General features: G+C 35.4%; 1 protein-coding gene across 3 annotated transcripts in view; it reads left to right on the top strand.

Moving 5' to 3' along the window:
- FOXN3 (forkhead box N3) overlaps nt 1–12,200 on the top strand; it is a 177,493-nt gene that overhangs the window by 149,456 nt on the left and 15,837 nt on the right. Inside the window, exons 5-6 of one of the 3 annotated variants that reach the window (XM_032232809.1) lie at nt 983–1,045; nt 10,209–10,317. In XM_032232809.1, the coding sequence (XP_032088700.1) occupies nt 983–1,045; nt 10,209–10,317 (172 nt within the window). Of the gene's footprint in view, nt 1–982; nt 1,049–10,208; nt 10,318–12,200 lie in introns of all 3 variants that reach the window. The other 2 variants (XM_032232800.1, XM_032232816.1) reach the window with 2 other exon arrangements.

The raw sequence follows: 12,200 nt of genomic DNA, 5'->3' as shown, positions 1-12,200 counted from the left end.
TATGCAAATGTCTTTGTTGCCTTCAGGGGCGGCTCTGCTTTTTCATATACATATTTTTGAGCTCTGTATACTGATTTTTTCTTTATTAACCCTTACTGGTGGGAAGTGGGGCGGGAAGTCTCTGAATTTATATGCAAAGAGGTAAAGCCTCTTTTCAAGTGAAGATCAACCTCTAGTGTATTCAGAAAGACATTAGTCCAGATTTTGACAATAGTATCATGTATACAATTGTGTAAACTATTTGGCTCATACTCCACCTTTATCACCCACCTCTAATTTATATGGCTTGATAAGACAGCAATCAATTTAACCTTTGTTCACTAACGAATTGCAGTACAGCATAGTACAGCTCTTTTAACTGCATCCAGACAAAAGCTAGGTGGTTCGAGATGAATGAATGGTTGGAGATGAATGGAGATGAAAGATGGTTAATGATGCACCTAGACTTTCTAACACAATTAGCTAATTAATATGATATAGTCTATATTAGGTCTCGCAAACCTTAACATATATATTCATATATAATACCAAAAAGAAAAAAATATATGACCTAGCATAGTGTGCAAAGCAATGTTATTGGAGAAAGGAATCAGACTGGATCCCAATTTTTTTTTTTTTAAAAAAAAGCCTTTTTACCTGCATATTTGAGAGGATTAAGACACGTTGCAGAGAGTCTCCGGGTGAGTGAAAGTCTTTTTAAAAACCAGCTTTAAAATGCCCTAGGATACTGTGTGAATGTGAAAGCAGTAAAACCTGACAAATAGAGATCTCTGCAAAAATTGAAAGAAACTATAGCATAGTTGATAAGCTGAATTGTGATAGTATGCCCGTTTGTTTTGAATATTAGGACTTTTCTCTGGGTTTTTGTTGTTGTTGATTTAATCTTTTTAAATCTTTTAGCGATTCAGTTCATTCTGTCAAGTCATGGGGATGGGAATTGGCCCATTTGTAAAGTAATGTATTTATTGGTTGATTTTTCCAGATCCTGACATTGATGCTGCCACTGCCATGATGCTTTTGAATACTCCCCCTGAGATACAAGCAGGTTGTGAGTAGATATTTCTATAGCCTATAGCACCATAGATATGTAAGCCTAACTCTTTCATTAGTACATAGCATATTAGGTTTAAAAATAAAACTAGTTGGAGAAATCAGATTTCTTAGCTAGACCCTTACTAACTCTCTTACATAGTATTATCTGGGTAGATGTTCAGATGGATAAGTTTCTTTGAATACTGAACTGTCACAGTTGTATATATCTCATTCACAGAATGATCTATATATGCAACTGTAATTCATATAATAATAGCACGACAAGCATTTTTCTTCTTTAGGGCAGATAAGAATTGTAGGGCCAACAAAAATGCTTTGGTTTTGATTTGAATTTATTTGTGGGGATGTCTGTACAAGCATCAGGTGTTTTAGAGATCAAAACTTGAAGCAGAAATAAATAAAAATATATGTAATGTACCAGAGTTACATTTGAATTAATCAGTTTTTTTAAAATAGAAAGGTGGATTTATCATAAGGAGAGTTAAACAGATTTTTAAAAAAACAAGAGAAGATCTAGTTTCCTAATCTAGTTATTTAACCTCATACTGGAATGTATTTTACATAGAGAAGGCTTCTTATCAGATTAGAATTTCATTTTTAACCATTTTTAATACTTGGTTCCTATTCTTAAAATACAGAGTCAGTTTGGTGAAGGATTAAAGATTTTAGTCACAGAACTAGATGGCTGACTTAGGCCATTCCTTTCCTCTGGACCTTGGAAGAAGGCAATGGCAAACCACTTTCAAAACTGCTCTCTAGAAAACCTAATGAATTTATCCCTGCAATCTAACTTGAAATTAAAAACAAAACATACAAAAAGCAAAACCTCAAAATGCATATATGAGAGAGAGAGAGAGAGAGAGAGAGAGAGAGAGAGAGAGAGAGATTGTGTGTGTGTATGTTTGTGTGTGTGTGCAGAATCTTTGTGGTTCATTATCTACCACAGTGCTTCATAGTTATTTTGTGGGCAATTATGAAGTTGTTACCAGCACACTTTAAAAATATATTACTAATTTCCCTTAATGACAATTAGTAATCGGACGGTATTAAATTGGAAGTATATCCATTGACATGGGAGCAAGGCATTTTATAATAGGTGGCCAACTGAAATAGTAATTTCCACGAACAATATTCTTCACTTTGGTTTTTAAGATGTATTTTGAGTCTTTCATTAACTTTACTGGAACCCCTAAAATAATAGTTATTAGCTATCAAGGACTATCATAAAGTGTGTGCAAATTGGCTGGTGTGCAGGTTGATTCTCCCTTTTCTAAAACATTAGAGAGCAGCTGAAGGCAGCATAAGAAGCAATGGATGGAAACTAATCAAGGAGTGACCCAACCTACAAATAAGGAGAAATTTCCTGACAGTGAGAGCAATTAATTAGTGGAATGGTTTGCCTTCAGAAGTTGTAGGTTCTACATCACTCAAGGTTTTTAAGAAGAGGCCACTTATCTAAAATGGTATTATCCTGTGAAATTGTCTGGCAAAGAATAAAGTCTGGTTCAAAATCATCCTATAAGCTATATTTGTTTCTCCTAGTCCATCATGACTATCTTTCACTGATTTTGTCTTGAATTTATAGGTAACTTTTCAGAATGGTAAAGAATGATCATTGATAGAACAAAAATTAAGTTGAATATTGCCTTAATCAGCTTACAAAGGACCATATGAGAGAATAAAAGTGTCAATAATAAAAATGTGCCACAATAAATATGCCTTTTAAAATATCATAAAGAAAAAAGTATGAGAGCAGAGCAACTCAATGTCATAAAATGTTCCATGGCATAAAACGCATAAATGGGAAATTGTTCTAAAGATAATAAATGGCTTTACTATACTTACGTTTGAAGATTTCAGAGAATATAATCACTATATACAATAATACAATAATAAAATAGCAGAGTTGGAAGGGCCCTTGGAGATCTTCTAGTCCAACCCCCTGCCTAGGCAGAAAACCCTATACCATTTCAGACAAATGGCTATCCAACATCATCTTAAAGACTTCCAAAGTTGGGGCATTCACAACTTCTGGAGGCAAGCTGTTCCACTGATTAATTGTTGTAACTGTCAAGAAATTTCTCCTCAGTTCTAAGTTGCTTCTCTCCTTGATTAGTTTCCACCCGTTGCATCTTGTTCTACCCTCAGGTGCCTTGGAAAATAGTTTGACTCCCTCTTCTTTGTGGCAACCCCTGAGATATTGGAACACTGCTATCATGTCTCCCCTAGTCCTTCTTTCTATTAAACTAGACTGTACTGTATGTGTGGCCATCCAAAACAAATAAAAAAATGAACCAAATTTCTGCAATATCAGAAAGTTTTTCATTACAGAACCAAAACTAACAATAAGGTAATTGCTTCATTTAGAACATTTTTCTCTATAACTCATCAAGTAATTATCCAACTGATACAGAACGTTATACAACAGATATACATTAGCTGCTTGAACAGGGATTTAAATTTCACTGGAGTGCTCTGTTTAAGTTTATCAGAAGGACTACATTTATATTTTTCAACATTTTAAACAGAAACACAATATGGTATTCCATAGAAATCGATAGTCATCAGTAGTTTATTAAAGTTTCTTGGTAATGACTAGTATAAAAGGCACTATCTTCATCAAACTTATATTTCCCTATATAGAGACTTGATTTCTCTCAGTTTGTAGACTGACTCCAATAAGCTCTGTATATAATCAAACAGTAGAATTGATTAATGTACGGAGGGATCAGGATTCCATGCTGCTGTATAATTGTTTCCTTTATTGCATATGATAAGGTATTCTATATTCTTTGAGTTGGAGCAATTTGGAAACAGACATTTTGGGTTTGGACGGACTAAGTATTATAAGATTTATCTTCCAAAGATTGCCTTTGGCTTTTCCAATCTATATGATTGTAATTGACTTATTGGTTTCTATGGAGAAACATTTTCACTTCCTTATATTTTCCCATATATTACCTATTGATATTTCCACATTTAAGAATATTCTGCATCTAAATCAGCTGTTGAGACAGATTATTCTGTCTCAACAGCTGATTCCCTCATAGAGGGAATTCTGAAGATACAGGCATGATGTGGGTTAGACTACATTTTAGGTAGGCGCATACCCAATTCTACATTTATTTATTTTTACTTATATTGGCTGATGTTCATATGAAGCCATTGTATTTCATAGTGTCTTATATCTAAATGAATTCGGGGGGAGTAAAATTTCTGTAGCCTAAAATCAGGCCATCGTTCTACTATTTTTATTGGGCCAGACTTTATTGTGATACAGTCCAAGCACCAGTCCAACATAAGAGTTCTACTAAAGTTTCCCTCTTCTATTTTATTTTGTTTTTGTTTAATTTGATAGTAAGGCCAGTAAATCTGTAAAATAGAGACATATTAAAAATGGAAAATCTCTGTACTTTTACTACACTTTTTAACATTAGTGACTAGAATTATTTAATATGAACATGGCATTCTCTATTATTAATATAATGATCAAAAGTTAACAAAAACTAAAATATGAAGTGTGACATCATTAAAAAGGCCTTAATTTTACATAATGTGCTCTTCATTGTCTAATGACAGGGGGGAAAAGATTCTTATGAAAATCTTAACATTTGTATAGATAACTGGCACTTCTGTCCCTATAATCAGTGATAGCAAGGAAAAGCTTTCACTCTGATATTCTTTAAAGTGAATATATAAAGTATATTCTCTGTTGGACTTTTGATTTGCCCATTAATTAATGTTTGCAAGGACAGATATGAGCATGCATGTATGTTAAATAAAATATATTCTAAAGTTGTGCCATAATATCCATATAAAGAATTTAAGGGTTTTCTGACTATTTTTAAAGTAAAGTTTAAATTACTGCTTAGTACAGATTACATCCCTGTCGCTTTTATAAAATAATGGATTCAGAAGGTAAAGGTAAAAGAAGAACCTCTTTCAACCATCATGGTTAATTCTGCTGTGGGATTCCTAGTGAGTAGAAAAATGCAAAATCAAAGTGTGGAATACCTAAGTTTGCAAAGCTTATCCAAAACTTTAGATGTGTTCTGAATGTGTGAGTTAGTCCATTTGATGTACCTTGAGTCAAAAGTTTCATTTAGTTAAAGGTTACAGGAATTAGAGTTTCGAGGTAGGTAAGACAGAGACAAGACAGACTTGCTACATGAATAATAATGCAAACAGCTGAGATAGGATCCTGATTCAATAGAGCCACAACTATGAAAGTCGGTGAGAAAGATAATAAGTGATAGCACAGATGGAACTGACTGCCAAGGAATAAAAAGAACTTAGCAAATGCAAATAAGATGGGGTTCCTGCTTAAATTGATTTAGGAAGTTGTCTGGCATATTCCTCTGGGCACTTCCCAGATGCCAATTTAGTTCTGTGTTTCCTCACCAGAGGGATTCCTTCTGCCTAAAAAAAGCATAGTAGATAGAATTATAGGTAAGACCTAAATTCCACATTTTTGAAAAGTATTGTACTAAAAAGCAAGGCCGGAAATTTTTCCAAAACCAAGTCTTTCCAGATATTTTGCTCTACAAGTCCCCTTTTTACTTGATTTTGTGGTATGCTCAGGAAAATATAACAAACCAAAATGAGACAAAATCAATTTCTTTTTAAAGTAGGATTAGTCAACCTGGAGATTTTCAGATGATTCAGGTTTCAGTTTCCATTCACCTTAACTAGCTTTCCAATAGAAGTGAACTGAGGAAGTTGGGAGAAGACGTGACATTGTCTAGGCCCAATCTAGAATTGCTTCAGTGTAATTACAAAATAGACTTCTATTAGCTCATATGAAGAAAGCGTTATGTTAAATTGAGTCATCTAGTCTTTTCCCAACATTTGTAAGCTTTTACATATATCTTTTAAGCAACTGTCATGAAATGAATAGAGTAACTTAAATGTGTGAGAGAACCGCTACTATTGGGAGTGCTAAAAGTGTTTGCTAGACTGTTCTCTGGTTTTGTATCTGTGGACAGTGGTAGTAATTTTCAGTGAAATTATTGTTTCCATAGAAACAGGATGCTTATGCTACTTGCTCTTTTATCCACTGTGGGGAGCTGCTGTCTCATGTTTGAGATATGCCAAGTATTAAATGATATGTAAATCTCTGCTAAAATACAAAACACATTTTTGTTTGTTTATTTTAAAGTTAACCATAGTTGCGCAAAATTAATGCAAGATACTATTAAAAGCATTTATAAATTCAGATCCAATAACCTCATTTGCAAACAAATATGAAATATACCATAGATAGATGGTATAAATATCCAGACTTGCTACTGATGCAAAGTTTCTTGGGATTGCAGATCACGTTGCAAGTTAAAACACAGTATTTGAGGAAGATGTATGCTTGTGATGTTAATAACAACAACAAAAATTGGTACAGGAGTCAGTCGGTAATTAGAGATTATTAAGGCTTAAAAAGAAAATTCTAACTTCAGATAGTTCAGATCTGAGACAAAATTTAACAATTAAATTTTATTCCATATTTCATTGGCCTACAAATCTTTGGCTAACTATAAAAAAGATATAATGTTTTCATTAGTTTAATCTTCTTAAGTCTCGTCAAATATTATTAACAAATTGAGAGTAGGCAATAATGGCTATATTTGTGCCTAGAAAAAAGTAATCCAGTTTTATTCCATACAATTCAGTTGCCATTCTGTATCAGTTTGACAAGCAAAATTAGCGGGGGAGGGTATTTTCATTATGGAAAAAAAATGAATAAATACATTGATCAAGCTTTTCTTCTATCTTTCTTTTTTCTGTCTCCTGCAAGTAAAAGCCCTGAAACATACATAGGTATATTTGTATAATTGAAGTATTTTTGCAACTTTTTGCTTACAATGTATAATGATGTATACATTGTATATTATGGGTGTAATCACAATAGTAACTTGAAGGTTATTGTGATAGCTAGTTAGAAATTATAGCCAATTTTTAAAGAAAATATTGTGAGGCTTATTTTTTTCCCATGGACATTGCCACCAAATTAGAGTATTTGCATTGGAAAGTGTATAGCTGAGACTCAAATGTATCCTGTGCAAATAAGTACAGTATTCCTTTGCCTAAGAATTTCCCAATTTCAAAAATTCTGGAAAAGCCATGGTTTCAATTTGCAGGGGATGTGGAGCTCCTACAGATCCTTCTGTCCAAAGAGGCATAATAATGTGAATGTGTATATCTATTTATTTTTGTTACAAAATATTTGAAAAAAACAGGGGTTGAGGTTGATACAAATGGGTAGGATATGTGTATCTTGCTCTCCATGTAGCTAGAATTCATTAATGGGCATTATATATTGTTATTGTGCCTAGTCATTTAAAGTGACTGAAGGAATTAGACTATGGTTGTCTAATCTTTTGACTTCCTTGGGTCTCATTGAGTCAAGAGGAATTGTCTTCGGCTGCATATAAAATAAATAATACAGTTAATGTACATAAACAACAACATTTACTTTTTCAATATTTTTATTATCTTGTGGGGCCACATTACTATCAGTAAAGGGCCACATGTAGCCTATGGACCACGGGATGAACATTATTGGGTTAGATTATGATTAAAACCTTGGCATATGGAAACAGAAGAGTACGTTTTCTTTCAAATATCCTATAACAATTTGCATTCTTCTTCATATTAATCATTATTTCAAATGGGATTTTCGATGAATATATTGGTAGAGTGCCTGGGTTTTTTAAATTGTTTCTGTTGTAAGATGTTGTTATTTTTTATTCTACTAGTTCTGTGGATGGTTTAGTTTAATTTTGAAATGTTCGTTATAGCAGGGGTCCTCAATCCCTGATCTGTGGACCAGCACTGGTCCACAGCATGCCAGAAACCAGGCCGCACAAACAAATAAAGCCCCATGTGCAGGATCCGGGCAGCATGCAAAACTATGCCTCCTCCAGTCCACGAAAATATATCTCTCCACAGAACCGGCCCTTAGCGCCCAAAAAGTTAGGGGCCGCTGCCCTATGAAATGCATAGATGGCAAAATACAAATTCTAACTGCCTAACACAGTTGTATAAAAGGCATATACTTAAGACATATACTTACTAAGTTAAGCTATATTGATCTTCATATTTCTCTTCCTAGTATTTTCATTTGCTGATGTGTGCCTGATGTTGATTAAATAAAAACTTTTTTAAGATTACGTATATCCATTTTATTGGATATTTCATTATGCAGAAATAATAGCCATTCACAAGAAGTTATAGACGTCTACATTTCTTGAAAAGTGATTTTTATATTTCGTTCCTTAAAACTTCCTTCTCTCATCTGCTATGTTGCAGACATTTTTTCACAGTTCCATTCCATTCCACTACTGAAGCCCTCCTTAGTCTTATCTTTCTAACTTGTATATGTTTTGTATCTCATATTTCTATTCAAATCACTATATTTTATTCATTGGATAAGTAGTATTAATCTCAATAACAACACTTACTATAGATAAAAAGGTGTGATGTTGACAATTCACATGAACAGTGAGTTGTGTGTTGCTGCTGCTACTCCATCTGTGTAAATTAGGCTTTTCATAGGCTATAATCTATGAAAAGGTTTCTACTCCAGGTGAGAATATCCTACTGTTTCAGAAGATATTGATTCTAAAAACAGTATATGTAAATGTGATACAAGACATTTATACATATGAGTGAGGCTAGATTGGGAAAAATTTGTTTGAGGTAGTCTTTTAACCGTAGGGTAGATATTTGAGGAGTTCTGCTACAGTCTTTTTCATTTCAAAATATATAAAAATAATGTCGTCCATTTTAGCAGTCATTGTAAGGGAACTTTGAGTCCAAACCAAAGGCCCGCCAATTGCTATTTCCTACCTGACCCAATGTACTACTTATCCTCCTATTTAGAAAGGAAATAAAGTAATGTACAATGAGTTAATACTCATTGGAGTAGCCTTTATCTCTGATAAAGCTCTTGCTTTTATGTATTAAATGACAATTGGGAGTTAACATTGTTTGGAAAAGGGGAAAACTCATTTTAGAAACTTCCATAGATATATAATTGCTGTTGATATTTATTTGTTTGTTTTAGGAAATTTATATTGCCACTTATTCGCACCTGGCGACTCAAGGCACCCTACAAGAATAAAAAACCTCATATATAAAACAATAGAACTAATAAAAGAGAATAATCATATAATAATAAATAATAAAATAACCCTCCCCCGGCAACAACACATCACATGAGCCACCCCTCTCTGTATTCCTCAGGTCCGCTGGCAGAATTAGGTCTTCAGTGCCTTCCAAAAGAGTGTTAGAGTGAGGGCCATTCTAATCTCTGGGGTAATGATGTTCCAGAGAGAGGGAGCCACCACAGAGAAGGCACTTCTTCTGGGCCCACCAGGTATATCAATATTCCTTCCTCCCAGCTCTGGTGATATAATACAGACCTGGGTATTTAATGGTGCGTGGGCTACATCCATCTATACATCTATAGATTGTGAACACTGATTTTTCCTTTCTTTTGTGGCCTTTGGAAAAGTTATTGCAGAATTGTCCAGAATTTCAAAAATTTACAACTCTTAATATTTTTCTTGTTATGGGAGAATAATTCTGAATCTATCCCTATTTCAGGAGCCTTCAAAACATGCCTATTAGATTGACCATTACTTTTAGTCCCCATTTGAGGAAAGAATATTGCTGCCAAGAAAATGTGCACTATATACTTGAGTTGAATGAATTTGCAAAATTCAGCTTCTCAACCAGATTACTTTTTTCTTACTAGTTTAGTAGTATTAGTTCTGGTTATGATTTCTTTTTGAAATGCTAGGCAGGGGTCTTTCCCTTTCTACAAAGATTGCTTGTTAAAATAGATTATATCTCGAACTTTGGGATATACGTTTTCTATTCCACTGTATCATGGCTTCTACCAAAACATCTTACCTTAGATCACTTGGTAAGTATGTTGCTGAAATGAGGTTTGGACCAAGAACATTTCAACATGTCTTCTTAGTAAGCATTTTTCAGCAACTTTTCACAGTGTTTGTAATTATACTTTGTGCATGATATATACTAACGTTTTCCCCTGTATGTGAATTTAGGAAACTGGCGACTCTAATATAAAAATTGATAGTCAACATTCAATTTTAATTGTATTTTCTTTTCTTTCTCTTTCCATTTGTCCTCAGTTCCCCCTGGAGTGATACAAAATGGAGCTCGAATTCTGAGTAGAGGAATTTTCCCAGGAGTTAGACCACTGCCAATAAACCCTATTGGAAACATGGCTGCTGCAGTAAGGTAAGAGTTCTCAAGTGCAAGATCAGTAGCACTGCACTTAGTTGTGCAACAGAGTCAGTTCGATCTTGTCTGTAATTTCTATCATGTCCCAAGATTATGCTCTCTGTGAAAGTCAAGAAAACCAAGAATCTTCAAATAAGAACTCTCAAAGGATTCTAATACATTTTCAATTGATTTTAGTAAATTTGGAGACATATAAACGTGACTTAGACTCTTCAATTTTTTTCAGGTGAGGCCATGACAAAACATTTTTCTGTGACTACATAATATTCACATACAAATCTGTTCAATCTGTCCGTATGTGTCATAACATATATAAGATGCTACCCTTCCATCATTAATTGCAACTTTGGTAAAATATTAAATGGAAGTCTGCATTTTAAATTTTTAAAAGCTATATTGGATATATTCTTTATAGTTATTGGACTATAATTTGTGTTTGCTCCTATTTGCCTATTTTACCATTTCAGTACCAGCAATCAAGTCATCTGCAATGAAGAAGATAACAGTCCATGATCTATGTGACTGCAACATTATTCACCATTTTTTTCGCACTATAAGACACTCCGGATCCTAATACGCACCTAGCTTTTGGGAAGGAAAACAAGAAAAAAAATCTGCCTCTGAGTCCCAGCAATTTGCCGCCTCCTAGCAAATAGCCTGGTCAGCTTCCGCACAACCTGATTTAGCTTGAGCAACTGATTGATGGTTGGATCAGCCTCTGGAATACCGCCAATCAGCTGTTCCAGGCTGTGGGGATCACCGCCGCCCATTGCCCCCATCACTGCCACCACCTATCACCACCTCCACGTGTCCTGTTTTCAGCCTCTGCATGTGCCGGTTTTGGCCTGTTCCAGGCGGCGTGGATCCAGATGCGTGGAGGCCGAAAATGGGGCATGCGGAGGCCAAAAATGGGCACATGGAGGTGACAATGGGCATCGACAGAGGCAATTGGCAGAGGTGATTCCCCACAGCCTGGAACAGCTGATCAGTGGTATTCCAGAAGCCAATTCAACCTCCAGTCAGCTGTTCGTGCTAAACCAGGCTGTGCTGAAGCTGACCAGGCTGTTTGCTACAAGGAGGCAAACTGCTGGGAGGCAGAGGCTGAAGGGTGGGGGCCGGCGGGTGGGCGGGGCTTCAGCAACATTCGCTCTATAAGACGCAAAGGCATTTCCACCCACATTTTTGAGGGGGAAAAAACTCTTATAGACCAAAAAGTACAGTATGTACAAATGACTTCTTTGGTTGCAACATGTGAAAATACAGAATTTATATTTTAACTGATACTTAAATTCTCCTAGATTATACTGTATATATTTCTAATGCATTGCATTTTGCAGTTGTACCATGCTCAAGCCACTTGTAGTCTTTGAATGAATGAATTATGTAGCCAGTTTTTGTAACCATTTTATGTTTGGGTGTCAAAATCAAGGTGCAATAGAATGAGAATTGTTTTGATAATGTGAATTACTCAAAAATACTAAAACCAGCAGAAATTCTATGACTTGACATGAAACGTAATGGAGATTGTGCCTTTATGTTTCTTGTTGTCTTTTAAGCTTAACTACCTAAATCAGACATGTCAAATTTAGGGCCCCGTGGGCCAGATCTGACCCACAAGGTGTTTAAATTTGGCCCTTGGGGCCACCCTGGAGATGGCAAGGGGCCGGCACCTGCTGTCTCGGCCCTGGCCCACGCCAGCCCTCAATCAAAGGAAAAACCTGAATCCAGCGGGCCAGAAGGCAGCCCAGCCACTTCACCCTTCCGGTTCCTTCTCAACCTCTGGGCCAGACACAGTTGCTATTCCTTGGCTGGAATTGCAATTACATCCGCCCACTTTGTCTTGCAAAGCAGGGCTCAACCAGCACCATCACCTAGCGCCA

The sequence above is a fragment of the Thamnophis elegans genome, chromosome 1 (assembly GCF_009769535.1).
Source record: "Thamnophis elegans isolate rThaEle1 chromosome 1, rThaEle1.pri, whole genome shotgun sequence".
Classification (NCBI taxonomy): Eukaryota; Metazoa; Chordata; class Lepidosauria; order Squamata; family Colubridae; genus Thamnophis; species Thamnophis elegans.
The sequence above is the reverse complement of the archived record's forward strand: the minus strand, read 5'-3'. Positions and strand labels throughout refer to the sequence as shown.